The sequence below is a fragment of the Notolepis coatsorum genome, assembly GCF_963971535.1.
Source record: "Notolepis coatsorum genome assembly, chromosome: 4".
In the NCBI taxonomy this organism is placed as follows: domain Eukaryota; kingdom Metazoa; phylum Chordata; class Actinopteri; order Aulopiformes; family Paralepididae; genus Notolepis; species Notolepis coatsorum.
Genome location: NC_140168.1, coordinates 151,118,378 through 151,144,396, shown reverse-complemented (window position 1 = coordinate 151,144,396; position 26,019 = coordinate 151,118,378). Strand labels below are relative to the sequence as shown.

The following is a 26,019-nucleotide window of genomic DNA, read 5'->3' as shown; positions in this document are numbered from 1 at the left end:
AACGCAGACTTTCGACTTGGTACATTTGTGTTGGATCCGTTTCATCAGGTGGGAGTGTTTATCATAATTATTTATACCTAGTACTGGGTGGCCAGAGTCTAAAGTACAAGAGGTAGTGGTAGTAAGTATCATATCTAACAATACAGTCAGGGAATTGTACCCCTCAGTTACAATTATTATTATTATTATTATTATTATTATTATTATTATTATTATTATTATTATTATTATTATTATTACCAGACAGCAGGCAGAGCTGAGCGGGCTGTTCCAGGAGATCTCCCTGAGGCTGCGTCCGGCCTGCAGGTCCCACACACACAGCCTGCCGTCATTGGACGAGCTCACCTGGAAAACATGTAGTCATATGTAGTTATATGCACACACACACACACACACACACACACACACACACACCATACTTTCACCCCCCCCCTAATCCTCCCCTGTTAATTGTTTTTGTACATAGGCTGTGCATGTGTTTATGTGTATGATTCTTAACTGTGTTTTTATTTTATTATTAACACTTTAATCGCCATGGGTTAAATTCATAATTTACCATCCCTCGCCAGCTCTATTTGTCTATGGAGAAGTTCCCCTTCTTTGCAGGGCTATAACTTTTTAAATCCTATTGCTAAATTGCCATTATTATGGCCCATTCAATGTCCTATATGTATTGTTCAGGGTGTAGCAACGTTAAACTTTTTTATCGTTTTCTGCAGCTTTCTTCAGAACGTGATTTATAGCCCCAAATGCATTATATTGATGATCAAATACAGTTTGGTAGGAATCTGTGCTAGATAAAAAGTTTCAACTGGACGTGGTTCTAGGCGTTTCTACGCATCATCTGATGATGACCGGATGGGCGGGGGATCGTTTATAATTCCGTGGGCAGCGTTAGATGATTCATCCAGAGTGGGTCATATGTTCATCAGATCAGTTAGTATATAAGACGTTAGAAAATAACGCTGAATCTTACCGTGGCTTCCTCGCGCCGCTGGCAGATGAGCGTGGAACAGATTTTTTTCTATTATGGGATGTAGAAATGCCTGATCCATTTCCAGGTTGTATAATAGTATATACGTCCAAATAACGTTGTTTATTGAGTTAGGGCAAGCGATCTATTATCCAGCATTTCAAGATGGAGTCGCGGGAGCTATAGCGAGTGGTCGGACCACATATGGATGAGCACTACCGGTTCAAAGGTTAATTTCCGGCTGGCGATCTGCCGATCGGCCACCAGATGGCGCTCTTGAACCGCTATAGAGTTGAGTGGAGCTTTGCACTGTGTCTCAGGGCTCCGGAAAGGAAATATGATTTTGATGACAGATTTTTGAAATATTGACATCAAAGACGAGTTACGGCGTCTTCGGCAGAATGAGCATGGCTCGGAATGACGTGAAAACTCGTTTACGGCGATCATAGTGTTAATATATATATATTATTATTTTTTGTATTCCTGTTGGGGCCTCTTGGACCAGATCAACATTGTAAATAAGAAACATGTTCTTAATGTTTTATCTGGCTAAATAAAGGTCAAATAAAATAAATATACAGGTGCATCTCGATAAATTTGAATATCGAGGAAAAGTTCAATCATATATTATAAAGAAAAGTGAAAATCATATATTATATAGATTCATTACACACAGAGTGAAATATTTCAAGCCAATTTTGATGATTATGTCTTACAGCTAATGAAAACCCCAAATTCAGTATCTGAGAACAATTTTATATTACATAAGACCAATAAAAAATATATATACTGTATATATATTACAGAAATGTTGTCCTACTGAAAAGTATATGCACTCAACTACTTCTCTCTTCCTCTTGCATCACTGTGGCTGGCCTGGAGGCAGCCAATATATAGTTCCTCAATATTCTGATTGATTGAAATCCACCTGTATATATGTTGTTTAAAAATGGATTCCTGCCCAAAGGCTTCATTTAACACAGGACACAGTGGCATAAAGGCAAAGCAATCTCGCATATAGTGAACGAGTCCAACAAAAAGGGGAGGTTCTGGATGTTAACCCTTTCACTGCCACACTACCAAACGGTTAACCCTTTCACTGCGACAATACGGAAGGTTAACCCTTTCACTGCCACACGACAAAGGGCCCTTTCACTACCACACTACAGAAGGTTTAACCCTTTACTATCACACTACAGACGGCCGTCTGTAGTGTGATAGTAAAGGGTTAACCTTCTGTAGTGTGGTAGTGAAAGGGTTAACAAACCTATTCTGGTGATCAGTAGTCAAGCCCTTTCTTAGGACCGTTCAAAAAGTTCACACTTGTGTTTCTGCTTCTGAGAAATTTGGCACCAGCTGCATAGTTAGTATTGATATTTGTGTGCTAGTGCAAGTCAATGGTGAATAAAAAATGTATCTTAATAATCTTAAAGTCCTTTCAACCAGTCCGATGAGTGTTACTTATTTCTACTATGACTACAGCTCATGGACGTAGATGGAACGGTTTGCATGGAACGTTGAGAGAAGTTGTCTCATTCCCATTTGACCTGCTCAAGCAGTGCTAACCAATTCTAAAAGGGGGTTGGTGCCAATTCCTCAAAATAACTAAGATTTTCAGATAAAATAACATAATACATTACATACATTTCAACCATCCCAATTTAGTTGTTATGCCAATTCCCTTCCTGGTCGTTGCACGCATTGCCCCACTGTCGGCCTGGGGAGGGTGTAGAACTACCACACGCCTCCTCCACCGGAGTCGCCAGCCGCTTCTTTTCACCCGACAGCGAGGAGCTTCACCGGGGGAAGGTAACGCGTGTTCACACTATTCCCCCCAGATACCCTCCCTGCGCTACCCAGCCGCTCCAAATAACGTAATTTCTAAAGAAGGGATAGTTTGTAACTAGGGCTGCACGATTTTTGCTAAAATGTGAATCACGATTTTTCTCTCTAAGAATTGAGATCACGATTCTCTCACATGATTCTTATTTTTTCAATAAAATCATTTATTGCACTCTTTCTTAAACAGACAACATAACATATCAAAGTGCTTGACTTAAACTTAAGTCTCTTGTAACATACAAAATAACTCAAGTCGGAATCGTCATCATTTAAATAAGTTAAGTAAAAAATAAATAAAATTAAAAAAATATAAATTTTTCTTATTTAAAAAAAATCGTCAAAAGAATCAACACCTACCACACAGTCTGAGGTCCAAGCACACCCGGTGACCCAGTCTCCATGAGAGTGAGGGAGGGGCTTGGAGAGAGCAGGAGGAGAGGAGTTCACATCCCACACCATCAGGGCCTGGAAGAGGACAGAGCACACCACGAGATACATGTAGACCCGTCACTATCGCATTAGCCTCATCTGCCGGATCGGGAGCTTTTGCTGAAATTAAGTGCAATAAATGTGTAAAGCAGTTTTCATAGAAAAACAAAAACAAATATGGTTGTTAGTTAGCCGTTAGTTAGCGAATGCTAGCAAGCTAACTCTAGTTAGTTAATACCTCAATAATCTGCCTCTGCGATCTAGTTAGTGATTATTTTAGCTGACAATAGTTAGGCAGCTGATATTATTTTGTCTGCTATCTGGCTTAGCAAAAATAGTATCTTTGTCTCTAAATTGCCCACAAAAAGGTATTAGCATAGTGTGCTAGCCAGGTCCCGATCTGACAGGACCGGATCAGTTAGTGCCAAGCAGTGTTGTAGTACTCGAGTCAGAGTCCTGGACTGATTTTCAGGACTCGTGACTTGACTTGGACTTGAGCACTGATGACTTGGACTCGAGCATTGACTGCATTCGGACTCGGAAGGTGCAGACTCTGACTTGTTAATTGATAAATAGTTATTTCATTTTTATAATAGGCCCTAATCATTTGGCATAAGGTATTGATGGCTAGTGCATTTGTTTGGCTATTGTGTCACAAAGTAAATAAACTCCCTTTGAAACGGTGACCGCCGTGTCATTTATGTTTAATGTAGACCTTTTTTTATTTGTATGTCAACTTTTTAACTGCCAGAGTGGAGTGGACCCAACCTTGATGACTCGGACTTGGACTAGGGTAATGGGGACTCGACTCAGACTCTGGCTCTTCTTTGGTGACTTAGACTCGAACACTGGGGACTCGAGACTCAACTCGGACACAAGATTTAGTGACTTGACTACAACACTGGTGCCAAGACTGTCAGGTGTATCAATAACAGGGGACTACCTTATGAGTATCTATAAGACTATATATTATATATATATTATAAGATACTGCATATTTAGGCAATTTAGCAAATTAATAAACATAAGAATGTCATATTCAGAGGTACAAAACATTGATGATGATTAGTCCTTGTATGTTGTAGTGCTGCTAGTGCTCGTTTGACACACACACACACACACACACACACACACACACACACACACACACACACACACACACACACACACACACACACACACACACACACACACACACACACACACACACACACACACACACACACACACACACACACACACACACACACACACACACACACACACACACACACACACACACACACACACACACACACACACACACACACACACACACACACACACACACACACACACACACACACACACACACACACACACACACACACACACACACACACACACACACACACACACCTTGTCCTTCCCCCCAGACAGTAGCTGCTGGCCATCAGGACTGAACGCCAGGCAGGTAACCCCTCCACTGTGACCTCTCAGTACAGAGACAACAGTGGGATCGGCCCAGAGGTCAAGGGTCAGGTCCTTCACGGCCCACAGAGCGATGGTGAAGTCGTCTGAATCATAGGGAAATGGAATAGCGGGTAAGTGAGACAATTGAGTAATTCTGTGTTAAGAGATGTTTCATAAAGTACTTTAGTGAAGTGTCTATGATGATGCTGGTTGAGAGTACCAGAAGATTTGTTGAAACACTGCCACTCCACTGGCTTTGTTTACATAGTGATCTATAGACCTGTTCGCTGTATATGTCAGACTCAGTGATCCCGCGCCTCAAGAAGGCAGAAACAGAACAACGGGGCAGACTACAATATATTTGCATTTGTTAGCCATGCTAGCAATCTAAACAATGAATCCATGCCGGGGCGGCTAAGTGGCGCAGTGGGCAAGGCGCTCGCCACTAACGCAGGAGATGCTGGGTTCGAGCCCAGCTCTCTGCGTTGCTTCCGGCTTGGCTGGTCGTTCATACTAATACAATTGGCAGTATTAGGGGGTGGGAAAGCCGGTGGGTGGGGATCGGATGTTGTGGACAGCGACTCCTACAGGTCGGTTGGTGCGCCTGTATACAGGGAGCGAAATTAACTTTTTGACTCACCGGCCAGTGGCGGGTAGATGGGAAGAATCTACCCGCCAAGCATATTTCTTACCTGCCAATTTTTTTTGATTAAAAAAAAATATATATATATTTTATATAAAAAAATTTTTTTAAATAAAATATATATTATATAATCATACTTGTAGTTGTATTATCTGCGAGACATCGCCACCACGCAATAAGTCAAAATGCTCGCCATCTGCAAACAGCTCCACTGTCTGTGTATACTTGAGTAGCCTCCAGCTCCAGCAAGGATTCTCCGGCGATGCAGCTAGACCCTATACTAATACTCTACATTCAGCATGCAAGGATTCTCCGGCGCTGCAGCTGGACCCTATTGGTATAATATTGCGGTTCTTTGGTCTAATCACATTCATCAAGCCCTCAGCTAGAATACGCGTTGAATCAATGTTATAAGACATTGATATCAGGAGCTATCTGTAGCTACTGCTAGCCCGCTAGATAACGTTAAGACAATTTAGTTTACTGGGACATATAGATCTAACGTGAGCTAGCTAACGTGAGCTAGCTAACGAGGGAACGGAGGTATTATGCACTCGAGTCGACTATTGCTGGAGCATGTTGATATCAGCAGCTATCAGTAGCTAGCCAGCTAGATACCGTTAGACAATGCCTCGTCATGTATTAAACTAAAAGTGAATAGTTGACTGGGTCATTGTTTAAACAGTAACGGTAGCTCATGGAGGTCCGATCTAGACGAGAGCAGACTGCTCTGTGTTGATATGAGCAGAAGCCAATAGTATCACGCTGCAGGGCTGGCCCGGCTGGGCGGATATGACTCGTTGCCACGGTTTTTTTCAAAATAAGAATATCATACGAACCGAATGCTGCTAACTGCCGGAGCCATCGATATTATGACTCTAGTTGCGCTTGGGCCGGAAATGAGACCTGCACAGAGTATCGTTATGAACTACACGTCTACACGCCACACGGCGGGCAGGGCTCTCAGTGGCAAGTGCCAAAGGTAAAAACTGAGCGCCCCTGGCGGGCGGCAGGCTTTAATTTCGCCCCCTGCCTGTACAGCAGAATCAGGAAGTATCGGGGGCAGCGTGAGCCTCCCACGCGTTACTCCTCGCCACTGAGAGATCACGCTGTACAGGTGAAAAGATGCGACGGCTGCCTCCTCGTGTACCGCAGGGGACACGTGATGCAAGGCTTGGTCCTCACTGCAGCCGACCAGCCTGAGGCATGGTCTAGCAACGTTCGAGACAGGGGAGGGAAGAATTAGATAATACGAAATTGGGATGGGAGAAAAATAGAAAAATGGGGAGAAAAAAGTAGATAAAAAAAAATTAAAATGAATCCATGCCAAAGCTAGATATGTAAAAGGTGAAAGACACTCACAGCCATGCTGATTTGGCAAAATGACACCCAGCCCGTTTCGTTTGTACCTACTTTTAATCAGGGGAGTGTCATGGTTTCTCCATAGAGCCCCGTCGTCTTGTTTTTATCATTGATTGTCACAATGCTTTTACCTTAAAGGCCAACTTGCAGGTTGTACTTTTGTTCAATAAACAATGTGACTAGGCCAACGCTGACTTTCATGAAGAGGGAAAAAGTTTTAGCGTTTTTATCAAACATTTTGTTGACCAAACCACAAGCTCCACGCACATGCATATTTTAATTGCATGTTTCATAGCGTGCGTGTGTCATCTTAATGCTGACGTCACGTCAGGTACAGGGCAGCAGGGGCTCTGAGACTCACAGGCAGGTACAGATACAGCTGGGAAAAGTCCAGGAACAGCTGTTTGCCTGCTGTTATGACGTCGCTTGGCATGGTTAATGTTAACAATGACCAGCGGGGGCGCTCTCATACAGCTGGTGACAACTGCCCGACGCGCCGGCTTTTGTTCATTCATTGGAGCTCGAGTTCCATTCAATTCCATTACAGCTGGTGACTTCATTCATAGGATGCTACAACGTCCTACAGTATGTCTACAGACTGCATGAATGAATGTTGCTGAATTAAAGAATGAATAAGTTAAACGTGTCAATTCAGCAGTCAAAGTGTATAATATTAAAACGTGTCAAATCTAACTTCATTAGATGGCCGACGTACGGCTCTCTTGTCCATTCATTTCATCAAAAGAAAGCGTTAGTGTAATGCTTCTTGGTAACAATAAGTTTGTGTACGCAATGTTGCTGAATAAAATAATGAAACCGTTAAGACCTGTCGAATTAGCAGTGGAGGTGCCAGGTGGGCTCTATTTATAATGATATATTTTGTCCAGTACCGTGGTCTAGTGGTTTATCCCCATTCCTTTCAAGCCGACGCCCGGGGTTTGATTCCCAGCCCTTTCTAATATTTATATATTTTTTTTTTATTTATAAAATTAAATTGCCCGCAACGATGTGCATAATACAATAGTAATAATATATAATAAGAATCCAACCAATAGAGCGACATTGTGCAATAAACAAGTAAACAAAGTAGGGCATATCGGCATTTGTACATGAGTTAAGAGTGTTCTCACGGCGCGTCATCAAACCGGAAGTCGGCCTACTTGGCGATAAACTTGGATGTAAACAACGCGTGATTGCATCGAACTAGCAACTCTTCAAGTTCATTTTTGCTCAAAATGGTCAATTATTGCCGTGTTCTTGGCTGTACTAATAGGTCGGATAGGGAAAAGCATTTGGAGTTCTTCAGATTGCCAATTGTCATCACAAATCAAGGAGAAGAGGGCAAACAATTGTCTCAGGAAAGGAGACGTTTGTGGTTGGCCAAACTGAACCAGGATTTCCATGGCAAGACTCTTGTCAACATTCGAGTTTGTTCTGCGCATTTCTTGTCAGGTAATGTGAAATATATTCTTGGCTGGATATGATTGTTATCTCATTTCATAACCTACTACAGTAGTAGTGTAAGACTCAGTTTACGTTATGGTAACGTTACGTCAGGTAACGTTATGTGAAATATTAATAACAGCAACTATCATTTTACAGTGGAATAGTATGATGCTGGATATGATTGTTATCTCATTTGATAACCTACTACAGTAGTAGTGTAAGACTCAGTTTACGTTATGGTAACGTTACGTCAGGTAACGTTATGTGAAATATTAATAACAGCAACTATCATTTTACAGTGGAATAGTATGAGGCTGGATATGATTCTTATCTCATTTCATAACCTACTACAGTGTAAGACTCCGTTTCTGTAAATGTTCCTAAAATGTAGTGTCAAAACAAAGTGTTTCTTGTCAGGTAACGTTATGTGAAATATTAATAACAGCAACTATCATTTTACAGTGGAATAGTATGAGGCTGGATATGATTCTTATCTCATTTCATAACCTACTACAGTGTAAGACTCCGTTTCTGTAAATGTTCCTAAAATGTAGTGTCAAAACAAAGTGTTTCTTGTCAGGTAACGTTATGTGAAATATTAATAACAGCGACTATCATTTTACAGTGGAATAGTATGAGGCTGGATATGATTCTTATCTCATTTCATAACCTACTACAGTAGTAGTGTAAGACTCAGTTTACGTTATGGTAACGTTACGTCAGGTAACGTTATGTGAAATATTAATAACAGCAACTATCATTTTACAGTGGAATAGTATGAGGCTGGATATGATTCTTATCTCATTTCATAACCTACTACAGTGTAAGACTCCGTTTCTGTAAATGTTCCTAAAATGTAGTGTCAAAACAAAGTGTTTCTTGTCAGGTAACGTTATGTGAAATATTAATAACAGCGACTATCATTTTACAGTGGAATAGTATGAGGCTGGATATGATTCTTATCTCATTTCATAACCTACTACAGTAGTAGTGTAAGACTCAGTTTACGTTATGGTAACGTTACGTCAGGTAACGTTATGTGAAATATTAATAACAGCAACTATCATTTTACAGTGGAATAGTATGAGGCTGGATATGATTCTTATCTCATTTCATAACCTACTACAGTGTAAGACTCCGTTTCTGTAAATGTTCCTAAAATGTAGCGTCTAAAGTGTGCTATATTTTTCATTATTGTATTCCAGGTAAAAAGTGTCACCTGTACAAGAAAGATGACCCAGATTGGGTGCCATCTGTAAATATGACCGGAAAGCAACAGCCTTCTTCTCTGCAACCACCTAAAGAAACACAATACCAACGGCGTGTGAATCGTACCCAGCAGAAACTGAAGGTGGATGCTGCCCATGCCTTGCTTCTTATGGACATACCAGCTGCTGCTGCTGTTATAATGTACAGTTTCTACGCCTAATGTATATACTCTTTTCTTTCTGGACTCTTTTTGTATCACAAATACAGTACTGTAATTGCAAATCTGGTATGTCATAAATGTATAGATGTAGCAGTACTGTCTATCTGTATGTCATGTATGTCATATATGTTACGATGAATTGGAAATGGGGGACCCTGGTGGAAACAAGACGAAAGTCTTTCTCTGGTCTGCATCCCCTTAACAATTGTATGTATTGAGCTGTACTGCACTGTACCCATTCTGCAATCTGTTAATAAAGTTTTCATTCATTCATTCATTCATTCATTCATTCATTCATTCATTCATTCATTCATTCTGCTGCAAGTGATAATGTGTGCAGTATAGGTACTCAAACTGATATGACTGGTGATTTTATTTATTCTATGACCAATGAAGTTATAAATCTGAGAGCGGAAAACCTTCAGTTGCGTTCTGATGTGAAACAGTTGTCCTCTACCTATGACCAAAGTGCATTTGTGGGTAAAGATGAGAAGGTTTTATTTTTCACTGGTCTACCTACATTCCAGATTTTGTTAGCACTCTATGCATACCTTAGTCCCCACCTTCCTGTGAAGAAGTCGCTTAATCCATTCAAGATGCTGATGCTGACATTGATGCGACTAAGGCTTAATGTTTCTACAACCTTCCTATGTTATGCATTCAATGTGTCAATATCCACTGCTTCTAGGGTATTTACTTATTGTATTTTGCACAATCACAATGTTGAGTTTTTTTGTGGAGGACATCTTCAGTTTTGCAGGATTTTGAGAAAGCATGGCACTTGAGACAAAACACACTATATCCTATATAATTGTATTTTAATTCCTCTTGTTTCTTTATATACATTGCGTACAGCTTGTTATATTACATTTTATTGTATTTTCTTGTTCTTGTGGCCATCTTGGTCGACAGGTCATTTGTCAAGTAATTGGTCAAACGTTTCACACCGAAACGTCATGATATGATTTCAGGCTGCCAATAAATTTGGAAAAACCTGGAGTGCGTGCCTGGACATTGTTTTTCCCTATTTTTATGTGTGGTACAATACACCATTCCCATCAGAACACTTGAATAACAGAAGAGACAGTTTTGTATGTAACGTGTTTAATAATTGTTTAATAATTTTGTCACAGGAGAGATTAGCCTCTAGGATGGAACCCAGGTAGGTAATTTCATCTTTCCTTGTGACAATATTGTCACCCACTGTAACTGAGAAGTTACAAGTTGTCGAACAGAACTTGTAAGTCGCTTTGGATAAAAGTGTCAGCTATTTTCTTTTCTATTTTTTTTATATATCCTTTATTTATCCAGGAATGTCCCATTGAGATACAATATATCTTCTTCCAGGGAGTCCTGACCAACACGGCACACAACACGTTTCAACATAAAAACAAGAGCATTAAACAAAAAACATACAAATCAAATATGTGATAGTGGCTTAGCCACACATTTTGCAGAGATTTGTAGCAGTGTTCCATTCAGATTATCAACACCGCAAGGTTTATCTGGTTTAAGTGATAGGAGGAGCTTTTCAATATCATTTGGACTTGTGCATTTAAATTTAAATCGGCATTTCTTGTCATACATTATATGTTTTTTAATTACAGAGTCTGACAGCTTACCACTCATTGGCAACATTTGATTTATAATTGTGTTTACCTTGGAAACAAAGTAATTGTTGAAATGAGTTGCAATGTCAAATGGTTTAGTGGTGAATATACCATCTGACTCAATAAATGATGGCATTTTGCCCATTTTATTTCTACCCAGCTTCATTCAATGTTTTCCATAGTCGATGTATTGCACATCGTCGCGGGCAAGACCAGCCGCATTTCATTGTATACCTGTATGCCGTGACAATTAAAACTCTTGACTTGACTTGATAGTCTCTTACTATCCCCTTTACACTCCTCCAATCTGGTTTGATAATAATGTTTTTTCTTCTGTAATTGTATTCATTTATAAATGTATAACTGTTGATTGATATGCACTGTCCCTGATCAAATAAACTGAGTAAACTCAAACGAAACTATTGTTTTATTGCACAATCGTAGCGGGCATTGTAACGTTTGGGGTTTTGCGAGAGAACCAGTGTTGCAGTGAAAGATTAAACAAGTGAGAGAGACAGATGGACAGAATGAATTAATGAAAACTTTATTTAACTGATTGCAGAATGGGTACAATACAGTATGGCTCAATACACACAAAATGTTTAAGGGGATGCAGAGCAGAGAAAGACTAGCCTGTGAAGGTGTCACATTGGATTGGCAACCCCCCACACACACCATTGAAATGCTAATTGTTGGGGGACCCTGATGTAAACAAGACGAAAGTATTTCTCAGGTCTGCACCCCCTTAACAATTGTATGTATTGAGCTGGACTAAGCTCATTGAGCTGAGTAATATTATTGGCAAAACTTAGCCTGAAGTATATAATTAGGTTGCTGTATATCAAAAAAAAAAAAATTGAAATTGAATTGAAAATGGGGGACCCTGATGGAAACAAGACAAACGTCTTTCTCAGGTCTGCATCCCCTTAACAATTGTATGTATTGAGCCGTACTGTATTGTACCCATTCTGCAATCTGTTAAATAAAGTTTTCATTCATTCATTCATTCATTCAATAATTGTTCTTGTTACTGACTCGTGTCAATCTTCCATGTTTTCGCTATAGTGTGTAGACCTTGCTACACATGTATTTCGTTCATATTGTTTATGGACAATGAGATGGGAGTGGAACTTTGTACATGCCCTTTGGGCTTCGTTCCCTCCTAGCACTGTTTTTTTAAATAATGTGCTAAATAAATAAAATAAACTAAACATATGAAGCTAAATACTCTGCTCTCACATTGTAGCTTCCTGGGGGCTTGTTCAGAGGAGGCTGAACTCACATTTCGCCGTGAACTCAGCTGTAACATTATTACTGACTGTGGATCGCTCGTGCTATCGCGCAACGTGATTGGTTGTTTCAAAACAAAGTGGGTCTGGGAAATGAAGTGTGGATTCGCGCAAAATGAATTAATATATATACATTTAATAACGTTAATTTTTAATCGTTGGGCATGGGGGGAGGTATCAAGTCTTTTCAAGTCAAGTGAAGTTGCGTAGCAACAACAGACAATAAGTTGACTCAGAATAACTCATGTACAAATGCCGATATGCCCTACTTTGTTTACTTGTTTATTGCACAATGTCGCTCTATTGGTTGGATTCTTATTATATATTATTACTATTGTATTATGCACATCGTTGCGGGCAATTTAATTTTATAAATAATAAAAAAATATATAAATATTAGAAAGGCCTGGGAATCAAACCCCGGGCGTCGGCTTGAAAGGAATGGGGATAAACCACTAGACCACGGTACTAGACAAGATATATCATTATAAATAGAGCCCACCTAGCTATCTACACAAAATATATACATTGACTGCTCCATTCGACAGGTTTTAACTGGTTAATTATTTTATTCAGCAACATTGCTTTAGACATGGTATGGTATTTATTTTAGACAACAAAACATACAGATCGTTATACAGTATACTGTGTAGGACGTTGTAGCGTCCGTCTAATGACTTTGCGCCTCCTGGCGGCATAAAATAGAACAGCAGCCTGGGTTCCTAATTCATTTCCACGACGTGATATAACCGTGCTCACGTCGCGGCAAAGCGCCCAGGAAAACTAAAAGCTTCATCTGTAGTGGCAGGAAGCAGAGCCTTGCTACTACTAGCCGAGGAGTGATGAATGAAAATGTATCTGTTTCACCTAACACTATTGCTCCGTGATCATAGCCATTCATCTCTAAAGCTAACCACTATTTGTAACAGCCACAACCACGTTACCATATTTGTAATAATGTAAATCATTGTGTCGTTGTACATATTGTGTATACAACGTTAGCAGCTAACGAAGCTTAGCTTGGTAGCCGCCGTTCTTGAAACTCCTAATAAAGCCTGAATTAAAATAGTTCTTTCCTCTTTGTATACCTTTGTCCTCACAAGTATTCTGCCAGGGAACTTATGGACACGACAATAGTAGTTATAAGGTGTTTGATCATTGTGTCGTTGTACATATGCACCGAGTGCAGCTAAAGGGGCTATCCACAGAGTGCAGCTAAAGGGGCTATCCACCGAGTGCAGCTAAAGGGGATATCCACAGAGTGCAGCTAAAGGGGCTATCGTATCAACATGCCGCGACGTGTAGCTAACGTAGCTTGCATGATGCGTGTGCAGTGCTTTGCCCCACAGGTCTGAGAAGAGGACCTGCACATTTTACTCGTTCCCAAAACTCTTTTACATGCACGACAGTAGCCATAATGCTAACGTTAGTGGGGTAACGTTAGCCAGAGCCATATAGCCAGCTTGATACTATGACCCGGGGATAAGGCGACAGCCCACAGACCAGTAGCGCTGCTGTACTGAACAACAGGCTGCCTAGTGGTAAATGTAGTTATTTTTTTACGACATTAAAAACATTATAACTACCTTGTTTCAACCAGTTGTAGCTGGTCCATCAAAGTCTCCGACGATTAAACCCATTTACGTCTTGTAAGGCGTCCATTTGGATTAAGGAAATAGCTTTCTGCACTCGTCAAACTCCATTGTAGTGGATCAGAAGTAGGGGAAAGATACCCGACGTGACGTCATGGCCCTGATAGCTCTGATAAGCTTTTTAATTTGCTCGTGCATGTTATTCGTGCGTGGACCTTTTTAACCATTTCTGAGTGGCATTTCCGGCGTCAAATGGAAAAAAATTAATAATGAAATTATATACCAATGATGTAAACTACCCATAATTGATCAGTAGGGTTTAACCTGCAAGTTGGGCTTTAAGCAGGCAAATTATTTGAAAGATTTTTGCTGTCTCCTGCTTATGGACTACGGGTGTAAATGAGCAATTATGCTACAACCCGGCATGTTTACATTTTGTATTTTTGTGCTTGATGTTCAACATGCGCTGTCCCTATCAAATAAACTATCAAATCAAATCGTACTTTTTTTTAGCGCAGTAGCTCGCGCAGGTAGTGGGCAACTTAGTCATGTGACTCCGCGGCTAACGTTAGTTTACCCCGAATTAAATGAATGACTAGGATACAAAGCATTGGAGTAGTTTTCACTGCACATAGAAACAGTCAAACAGCGGGAGCATTTCCGGAGCATATGCGACCAAAACCCAGGCAATTTCGAGCCCTTAAGGAATCAAATAGTCTGCTATGGCTGCATGCGCTAATTGCTTATTGTTTTAAAATGCGCAACTGTCAGAAAAACATGGCAGCGATAAGAGGATTCGATAGTCACGGAGGCATGCGATTCCAGGAATCGGACAATTAGGAACCGGCTCCAAACGTGAACCGGTTTTCGATTCCCATCCCTATTCTGTTATGAGGAGGACATGTGATAATCTGTAACTCAGCGACGTGTTCTGCATCAAGAGCTCAGCCGCGTCGGCGCCCCGGGAAATGGCGTCACGGAGAGGAGAGCAGACCTCTGGCGAACTGGAGACACGATGTCCTCAACTACGGTCCTGGAGCTGGGTCTACTACTGTTTAACAGAGGTGAGGAGATAGTCTCTGCGGTTTGTTCGAGGTCTGCTTTCCTCTCTGTGATGTCAGCCGGAGGAATTTCATTCTGTACAGAATTAAGGTTGAAATCAGTAAAGTGCTCCTTTTAACACATTCAGGGCCAACCACGTATATATACGTGTGTCGTGGGGCCATGCTTAAAGGGCCAACCACGTATATATACGTGGCAAGGTTGTTTTGGCTTTTATTCCATTGTAATATCCTACTAAATGTCACCGTGCGGCACTGCAGATTTACCCTACTCTTGGAATTCGGAAAAGTGCATTACCGGCCAGATCCTCGTAGGGGCGCTGTCTCGATAATGCAGTGTTCCCTGTTACAGACCGTTTTTTTTTTTTTTATGAGTGGACTTTTCTGTTAGCCTAAAGCTATGCGTGTAGCCGATCGCCTGGAATAGTTTTTGGGACGCTGAATTCAGTATGCAGTAAAGGAATATAGCATCAGCCAATGGACATATGGATCTACCAGATGGCGATCAATAACTGGGAAATCCTTTTTGCAGTCCAACCGGCCACAGGTAAGAGCGATTTGACGTCAATTTCAGCTTGGTCGGGCCTTGCTTTGATAGGCTAATGCCGTTATTGGTAATCAATAATCAGAAACGACGTCCCCCGCCCCCCCCTTTCATGCATTCATGGTGGACCATGATACCGACAATATGCATTTTGAGTTTTAACTCTAGCTTGTCTATAGCCGAAACGCCATTTAAGGCATATTGAAGGGACGGTTTATAGTGTCAATTGACAATGAGAATGGACAGATAGCAATAATATAAAGTATAGATTTAGCTCTACAAACAGCCTCACGCACAATGAAAGGTTGTTATGATATGCTGGCCATATAGAGTGGGCCCCGTCTAATCCCAATGGCCCCGAATGTGTTAAGTTCAATTTTAATATATCCAAAATGTACAAAGTCAAATACATTTTTCATTATTTTTTCATTCTATTTATTTTTGGGCTTTCTGTATTTTTTCACCCATCCCAATTTAGTCGTTATGCCAATTCCCTTCCTGGTCGTTGCGTGCATTGCCCCACCGTCGGCCTGGGGAGGGTGTAGAACTATCACATGCCTCCTCCGATACATGTGGAGTCAGCCAGCTGCTTCTTTTCACCCGACAGCGAGGAGTTTCACTGGGGGAAACTAACGAGTGCAGAGGTTCGTGCTATTTCCCACAGATCCCCTCCCTGCTGAACAGGCGCCCCGGCCGACCAGTAAGAGTCGCAGTTTACCACGACCAGGACACACATACCCCACCGGCTTCCCACCCGCTAACACTGCCAATTGTGTTAGTAAGGATGACTGACCAAGCCGGAGGTACCGCTGACAGCTGGATTCGATCCCAGAGTCTCTGCGGTGGTAGGAGAGTGCTACAGATAAATGTCTAACTGTATCTTTAAGTGGAAGTGGAAGTGGACACTTTTCATTTACTACTCATTTTCTACAGATAATACTAATCATTTACAGATAATACTAATCAGGGAAAAGTGAACTGAATAGGCTAAAATCAGGGGTCTCAAACTAATTATTTTTTTATGTTGTGGGACTTGTACAGCACTTTGTTCAACTTTGTCAGTGCTGTAAAGTTTAAACCTTTTTTAATCTTAGACAAACAAAACACTTTGCTTTCATGAAATATTGTAAGCAGTCATTTGAGGCTTTATAAAAGCAGCACAATGAACACAAATCTGTCAGTGCCGAGTCCGACCTCATCTTAAATAACAAACGGCATTGCTTGTTGTAGTTAACAAAGAGAGGCAGAGTTGATTTTGCAAAAAAAAAAAAAATCATATATATATAATATTTGATGCGGCCCAGCCTCACCCAGACTCTACCTCCAGCGGCCCCCAGGTACATTGAGTTTGAGACCCCTGGGCTAAATCTATCTTTGTACAGAACGCTCTTACGTGAGCTCAATCAACCAGATTTCTAACAGGCTAGTGTGTACTTGTTCGATCCTCAGCCAGCCTTACCAGACGCAGAGGCCAGGTATGAAGAGCTTTGGGCCAAGGCCAGGATGGGACCTTGCTGCGCTCCACACTTCCCCACCAACACCAGCTCTTCTGGTCCTCCTCCCTCCTCCTCCTCTCCTCTCCCCCTCCACACCCTCAGACATGTGTCCCCTCCGCCAGACACCAATAGCTCAGGCCCCAGCCAGGTCAGGCACAGGACGGACACCCGGAGGTCCTCGCTGCTCCACCTCTCGTCCCCTGCAATAAAACAACTTGTTTCATTTATAAAGTAAAACTATGGCTTTGAATTTGAATTTATTCGTTTATTTGTGGGGGACAATGTATATTCAGAAAAAATAAATAACGCACATCCTCCGTTTGTTGGTGCTGAGCCAAACTGTAAAAACAGTAATACATAAGACAAAGCGGGGCTCGCAACTCATTTGTAGTTCCAAGGTGTTTATTTGACAAAAAGGCAGATGCAACGTTTCGACCCTTCCGGTCTTCTTCAAGCTTGAAGAAGACCGGAAGGGTCGAAACGTTGCATCTGCCTTTTTGTCAAATAAACACCTTGGAACTACAAATGAGTTGCGAGCCCCGCTTTGTCTTATGGACAATGTATATTAACACTGTCCACGCTCGTTTTTTAAAACTTTCAGAAAAAGAAAGATTCTGCAGGAATCGCGCTTTACTGTAATACACAAAACACGTTGTCATTTTTCGGCCTATTTATGAATAGTTTTCAAATAAACGCTAGATTATATGTGTACTTATGCACGCTATAGAAGCGGGCTGAAAAATCGATTATCTTATTTCCTGATCAGCTACACACACTCACAGCCACACACACACATATGGGACACGTTGATATATAGGTGAAAACAGCTCTGATTACAGTGGCGTCGCGTGGGTAAAATAACAGGGGAAGCCAAAAAAGATGTATTAAAAAAAAAATTATTATTATTATTATTTTTTTTTTTTTAAGTCAAGCAGTCACCATGTACACTACAGTATGGCTTGGCGGCCAGTCAAACTTTCTTTTTATTTATTTAACAGATTGCAGAATGGGTACAATACAGTATGGCTCAATACACACAATTGTATAAGGGGATGCAGACCAGAGAAAGACGTTTGTCTTGTTTACATCAGGGTCATTAATACTGCTGGAGCATTGGTTCATTTTTGGTCCGATTTTTCCTTGCACGATTTTGCGCGCCGTGTGGGAGCAAATTCGAGACACATATTCGGTTGCAAAAAGGTGTCCCACGGTCTCCTCTATGGCCGTGCATATCTTCACGCGGATCGGAATCACGGCGCGCCCGTGGGACACTTTTCCGTTTCGGTGAGTTTATTCCACGCTTTCGGCTTTCCTTTTCTAAGCATTTTCGGGGCTGAATGAGTAAAAGTTGCGGGACGCCCAGATGTTTCCACGATAGAAAGCTCGCATGGATCCCATAATAGGCTCACTTAATACAGCGTTTTTAAAATCACGCGACATTTTCAGGGTCGCGAGCCGACCTTTTCCCCTCGTTTTCGATGATGGAAGTGATTTAGGAAAAGCTTCGGCACGCCGAGAGGTACCCGTGGATTTAATCTCGCGAGGATCGGAGCAATATTCGGCCCGTGGGAGCAGTCACGGGTTAATACAATTTTCAGAGTGCAGAGGGGAGGTGTGCAGAGGGGATGCCAGACTAATTATTCTGCTCACAGCCCAGTTTTAAACTTTTAAGGTGTGGCAGTCAGCTCGAATCTGATTGGCTAGTATCGGTTTTGGACTCTACATACATGAATCACATGGTTGAGGCTGGAGAAAGACACCTACCCCCTGCCTCTCCTCTAGCTGCAGTGAGCATAGTGAGTCTGACAGTGTGTTAGAGAGAGTGAGAAGGAGAAGAGGGAGACATTTAAAAAAATAAAATAAAAAATTATAACAGATGAAAAAGAATGTAAACTATATTAAAAAAAAAGTATAATATATATATTTTTTTTCATATTTCATATTTGATATTAATTCATATTTTGATAGGGAGGCCTGGCTTCCGTTGGCTTCCATAAGGATTCGCCACTGCTGATTATCCCAATACTGGTCAAATAGATTCCTTACCTCAGATCAGATGTTCTCCAAAAAGATTATTCCAATTCCTGATCGCCATTCCAAATATCGATCGCGTTTATTGATCCAACGCTGGGTGGTCGAAAGACATATTCCACGCTGTTCTGATGGTGGGCGATGACTGGGATTGTCTCCGGTTACTTGCCTGACAAGTAAAATGTGGAATCCGGAATATTTTGTTCCCATGCGTTTAATTCAGTCCAGTCCAATGGGGTGCAGTACCATCCGGAGAGACGATAGGGGGCGGTATTTTCCCAATTCGAGCTCAGAGAGAGTGCCAGTGGTAACGTGGGGCTAGATTGATGAAATATGAATGGAAATCGCTAATAAAAAGAATAACGATAAAAAAACGGCATATCTAGTTTCTGGCACTCAACGGTTGGCATGAAATAACTAATTATGCCGTGGCTGGCACTCAAAGTGTTAATGAACATTCAGCATTTTGCAATAAAACATTGATGTAAATACACCCGAATTACTGAAACGGCAATCGACAGGCAACAAATAGGGACCCCACATAAAATAGGTAGTCCCCACATAAAATCAAAAGTGCATAGATACAGTACATGAAACCAAAAATACGATAGATAGAACCACAAATACATAAAACCAGAACAATACATAAAACCAGGAATGCATACGGTACAAATACAAAGTTAAAACACAAAGCAGAAGTAGAAATTACAGGAGTAATACTTACCTTAAAATGTGACTAGAGTGCTATCTAGGCTAGGCATATCCTAAAGTGCTCTATTTACTTTACTTTGGTCACATTCAAAGCACAAAGAAAAACAATGAAAAGGCAAGAGGCATAAGGAGCGCAAGGTCTTATGGAGGGGGAATGGGAGAAAACAAATAGCACATTATCATTCAAGGAGTTTTGTCACTTATATTCCATTTATGTACACATTCGATAATGTGGCTCTAATCAATGGCAAAACACATACCGGTTATCCTGTCGAAGAGTTTGAGTCCGTCGCCATGGTAACCCACGGCAGCGCAGCCATTGGTTACGGCTACGCACAGAGCGGCCGGTTGGGAGGCCCTCTGTTTCTTCAGAGGGGGTTCCTGCTCATCCTGAACAAGAGACAGAGGATTCTCCTTCACATCATGGACTCCTGGAGTAACTTGTAAAACGAAGGACGTCTATCTCTTGGGTAGGGGGTGGGAATCACCAGAGGCCTCACGATACGATATTATCACGATACTTAAGTCACGATACGATAGTATTGCGATTCAAAATATATTTTGCGATATGCTGATTATTGCGATATTAATATTGCGATATATTGCGTTTTATTACCTTTTTTCAACCGCAAAGTAAAACTTTGCCAACATGTTTTATCTAATAAAATTAAGTTTTCAGTCTGTTCATCTCACTTCAATAATTTTTATTGCAGCAAATGGGATTTTCTCAAGCAGACAGATGTCAACACTGTAAAGTGGTCTGCACACGGTGAGCGACCGACGTCGCCTGGCGATGCGATTGTCTGTCGCTCAACGACAATCGCCTGGCCCCCCACACCAGAGCCGACCGTTCAGGTATAATAATGTGTCGCTCTGTCTAGCTGGGGGTGTGGTTACTTGTTTCCCCCCGGAGGGAGATATAGGAGGACGGACCGGATGTTAGTTTTTGTGAAGCTAGCGTATTAGCAGGTAGCTGTGTTGTGCTTTACGAGGGAATATTAACCTGTAAAACCCATATTGAGCTGGAATTAAACCACCATATATACGAATACAACATCTCCTCATTCTTCCCGACATTACTGCATGACTGATCGCTACAATACGTTCACTACCACCGATTGGACAAGTATTATGTACTTGCTGAGAGAGAATGTTTTTTCACTGAAGACGCAAACTTCTGTTCTCAACCATCATTTTCTTTGGACAATAAACCGTATAAACTACATCAGCTGCAGCCTGGACATTAAACTGTCAACACCCACAACTTCTTTTGTTACCCGAGTATAAAAACACTAGTAGGTGCATCGTGGCGCATTGTTCATTTATTAGTTAATGACAAGCGGCCACTATAGCTTCTCCAACTAACGTTATTTATTTAAATTGTTCCTGTTAATAATAATGAACATAAGTAGCATGGTAATAATACGTAGGTTATTGATCAATGAATGTATTGCGTGGCCTGCCGTCGCCTCAAAAAATAGGATTGAGGCGGTTTTTAGCCAGGCGACAGAAATAGCTGCGCGACCGTCGCTTCAAAATCTCCTGCCGTGTGGGTTCTCTCATTCATAACAATGGAGGCGATACAATTCTGTCGGTCGGCTCGCAAAAAAAGTCGGTCGCCTGGCTAAACTCGCCCGCCGTGTGCGGAGCCTCTGTGTTGCATGTACCTGACAAACTGTATTACAGTCATATTCCAACTTAACTGAATGCACACGTGTGTGTGTGTGTGCGTGTGTGTGTGTGTGTGGACTACTGTACTATTACAGGTATTGAAATGAGCAATGCAACTTCCTTATACGAAAAAAAAAAAAAAAAAAAAATTGCATAATAAAATATCGATACTTGGGGTCCTTGTATCGATATAGTATCGCCACACAAAGTATCCCGATACTATACTGTATCGATATTTTCCCCCACCACTACTCTTGGGCGATCGAAAAAAGGATAACGGTCCTAACTAGTCAACGTGAACGGAGACTGATGGGAGTGACGGGAAGACAGAACCACAGCCTTACCCTCTCCGCTCCAAACACGGCCACCGAGCGACCGAGTCCACCGGACCAGAGCTGGAGCTGAGGTTAGAGAAAAGAGAAGAGAAGAGTTGCTCTTTAACCTGTTGGGACCCTCGCTGTACTCAATTTCCCCTTCAAATGTCCCCTTAAAGCAGGGGTGTCAAACTCATTTTCACAGAGGGCCACATCAGCATTATGGTTGCCCTCAAAGGGCCAAAGACCGTATAAATGTTAATGTAATGTAAAATAAATGTAGCTACTAATTTACATATTGTTAAACATGTTGTTTCTGTATTTATTACTTATTCAAGTTATACATATTGCATATGCATTTGCATAGATGTAAAAATATATGTTAGCTTATGTTATTTTAACAAATAATTTTAGTTTATCAGAACCCCATATTACTCCATCAATCAATGATCAAACCATTCAAGTAAATAACAAAGAAGAATATCATCAAATACAAGCTATGACATTAAGTTTGTTCAAAACCTTTTTGTCACAGTCAAGAGGGGCAGAACTAACAACTGTGAGCTGCAAAGAACACGTGGGACAGATGTAGCAGATGTTACAAAAACAAATGGCTGCACACAACCTTGCAGAGGCCATACATCCAACTAAAGTTTAATTAACTTTAATTAACAGATTGCAGAATGGGTACAGTACAGTACAGCTCAATACACACAATTGTTAAGGGGATGCAGACCAGAGAAAGACTTTTGACTTGTTTACATCAGGGTCCCCCATTTTCAATTCGTAATGAAATTGCTATTATGTGTCTGCATGAACACACAACTGTAACTGTACTCAAAAATAACAAAATAAGGGTTGTCTCAGTTCACAACTATATTGGTAAAGTTTTGGGTGGGACTTGTTTGCGTCCCTACAGATTCTTATTCAATTGAGCGAGATGCTCGGTTATGTCACACAGCCAGTTTGCATCTGACAGTTCAGACAATATTTCTTCAACCCTTTGTTACCTATTCCGCCTGGATCTTTTTTGTATTTTGGGCTATAAAATTGTCAAAGAATGTCTGAGGAGTAAGTGCTTTTGGCTTTTTTCCTTTGTTACTTCATCAATACCTCAGATGTTGTCATAATCACAGCACGGGCCTACTTCACTCCCCCTCCTTTTCCCCTCACGTCCTCCACACGCTCCTCTTCATCCCCCTCTCCATCCACTGCACACTCCTCCTCATCCTCTCCTTCTCCAGCCACCCCTTCCTTTACCCTCATACGCCCAGCTGTACTCCATCCCCCTAATTCGCACGCGGTCAGGCACCCCACTCTCCACAGCTGCACTCAATCCTTCCCTGATGGGGGGACTACTTCTACCCCTCGACACTGACCAGAAGCTGTCGTGGTATTAATTACCACTGCCCAGGTACGACGTCTCTGCTAGATTCCAACCGTGTATTTGCCTACTCTAACCTGTTTAGCTCCTGTGCCCCAAAGGACCGCCGTCCCTGCCTGGACGTCACCTGTCCCCGAAGAGGAACACTAGTTCTCCCGCTGCAACCCAGCAGCTTCCAAGACAAGCACCAGGACCGCTTGCTCGCTCGCTGCCGCCACGGCAGCCACAAGACAGAACATAACCCTGTTCTATTCCCCCCCAATTCCTGTGTTGCTCATTTGACAATTAAACACCCTTGAAACCGCTCCTATCTCTTCTCGTGTATTCAGCAATTGGGCTGTGCTCCAGACCCCAGTTCTCACAGAATACCACGACCGCACGATGACAGCACCAGCTGTACACGAGACCGAGGAATGGAAGAAGTTTCAGAAGCAGTCTGTGAGTATCATCAACGGCCAGACCGCCCGGGTCGACCAACTCGCTCACTCCCTAGACGCCATCACGGCGCAGTTGGCCGCTCTCGCCCTCGACTCCGTTGAGCGAGAAACACAGTATCTCCGTATCGAGGCACACTTGGCACAGCAGGGCCTACCAGCCACTACCCCCGCTGCAACAAGCCCCCCGCATAGAGAACCCCTTGTCCCCGTACCAGAGCGCTACGACGGAAGCGTCTCCAAATGCCGTGCGTTTTTATTCCAGTGCTAGTTAGTGTTCGAACAACAACCTCACACGTTTCACAGCGATAGGTCTAAGGTAGCTTACCTGTCGGCTCTGCTCACAGGCACGGCGTTGAAATGGGCCACCGCTCTCCACTTTAACAATTCCTTCCTCTGCAATTCGTACTCCGAGTACGTCGACGACATGCGTAAAGTGTTTGACCACCCTCCAGATGGCTCAGAGGGGGCCTCCGGCTTGTTTTCGATCCGCCAGGGAAGTCGCAGCTTAAGCGAATACACTATGGAGTTCCACATCCTCGCCGCCGGCTCCGACTGGGGGGACACACCGTTGTGAGGCGCATTCCGCCAGGGCTTGAGCGACGCTATAAAAGACGAGCTTGCGTCCAAAGAAAGACCCACCTCCCTGAGCGAGCTAATCCATTTGGCCAGTGAACTGGACCTGCGTCTCCGGGAGCGTCGTCGAGAGAAAGCTAGCACCGCTCGTTCGCCTATACCCGGTCCGCCTCGTCGCGCCGCCCGCGCTGAAGAAAATAGTTCCTCCGAGCCCATGGATCTCGACCGTCTCTCCCCCAGCGAACGCCGACACAGGCTCGCTACAGGAGCATGCCTGTACTGCGGTCAAACAGGTCACTCCGTTGCCTCATGCTCGATTCGCCCAAACGACGGGGCTCGACAGTAGCGCTGGGCGTCTGTTCGAGTCTTGATATCGCTCCCAGCTCCGGCCCAAACATGCTACTCCGCGCCGCGCTGTGTCTGAATAACCAATCACTCCCTTTATCCGCCTTGGTTGACTCAGGGGCCGACGAGAACCTCATCGACGCCGGAGTAGTCTCCCGTTACACCATCGCTACTGACGCCTTGCCGATACCCCGTGACGCCCGGGGGTTAAACGGGAAACTTCTCACGCGGATTACTCGCCACACCGTACCCCTCCGCCTTCTGCTATCAGGGAATCACAGCGAGAATATTCGGTTTCACGTTACCAACTCTCCCCACAATCCCATTGTCCTGGGCATGCCTTGGCTCAAGTTACACAATCCCGTTATCAATTGGCCTACCGGCCTGGTGACCAGCTGGAGCGCCCACTGTCACGTCGCTTGTCTGCGGTCGGCTCGGCCGCCACTAGAGGGCGCCGGTTCGCACCCCCCCAATGAGAACATTGATCCGTCTGCAATTCCGCCGGCCTACCATGATTTAAAAGCGGTTTTCAGCAAACAACAGGCTCTCTCTCCCTGCCTCCTCATCGCCAATATGACTGTGCCATTGATTTACTCCCCGGAGCGCCACTCCCCGCTAGTCGCCTGTTCAACCTCTCGCGCCCAGAAAGAGAATCAATGGAGAAGTACGTCCACGAATCCTTGGCCTCGGGCATAATCACCCCCTCCTCCTCTCCTGTCGGCGCAGGATTGTTCTTCGTTTCCAAGAAGGATCGTTCCCTTCGCCCCTGTATCGACTACCGGGGTCTCAACAACATCACGGTAAAGAACAAGTACCCCCTGCCTTTAATCGGCTCTGCTTTTGAGCCCCTGCAAGCCAATATTAACGAATACACCGAAACGGTGATTGACTATGTCTGTACTCCGGTAGAAGTAATAATCCCCAACACCAAAATTAATATCTACCCAAATCAAAAGCCCTGGGTAGACAAATCCGTCCGTGAGGCTCTGAAAGTGCGCACATCAGCATACAACACCGGGCTGGTGACAGGCAACATGGAAGAACACAAGATGGCAAGATACAACGTCAGGAGAGCAGTAATAGAGGCAAAACGGCGTTACAGGGATAAAGTTGAACTTCAGTTTGAACAGGCTGACTCTAGAGGCATGTGGCAGGGCCTCAGAACAATGACAGACTACAAAGGAACCCCCCTCAAACTGAACAGTGACATCTCCTTAGCAAATGATCTCAACTCCTTCTATGCGAGGTTTGAGGCTGTGAATAACAACACCAGCCTACAAACCACGGCAATGGGGGGGGGGGGGGGGGTCTGCTGATGGAGACTCAGTGTTCAGGGTAACAGAGCATGAGGTGAGACGGATCTTTAAAAAAGTGGATATCAGGAA

General features: G+C 42.8%; 2 protein-coding genes across 7 annotated transcripts in view; both read right to left on the bottom strand.

The window, feature by feature from the left end:
* The window catches only part of apol1 (apolipoprotein L, 1), a 283,625-nt gene that overhangs the window by 145,069 nt on the left and 112,537 nt on the right, over nt 1-26,019 (bottom strand). The window lies entirely within an intron of this gene.
* tep1 (telomerase-associated protein 1) overlaps nt 1-26,019 on the bottom strand; it is a 149,643-nt gene that overhangs the window by 64,679 nt on the left and 58,945 nt on the right. The window contains exons 12-17 of the mRNA XM_084313418.1: nt 21,926-21,982; nt 20,171-20,300; nt 17,132-17,368; nt 4,643-4,800; nt 3,173-3,280; nt 241-345 (exon numbers count right to left, since the gene is read on the bottom strand). Of these exons, the coding sequence (XP_084169544.1) occupies nt 241-345; nt 3,173-3,280; nt 4,643-4,800; nt 17,132-17,368; nt 20,171-20,300; nt 21,926-21,982 (795 nt within the window). The remainder of the gene's footprint in view (nt 1-240; nt 346-3,172; nt 3,281-4,642; nt 4,801-17,131; nt 17,369-20,170; nt 20,301-21,925; nt 21,983-26,019) is intronic.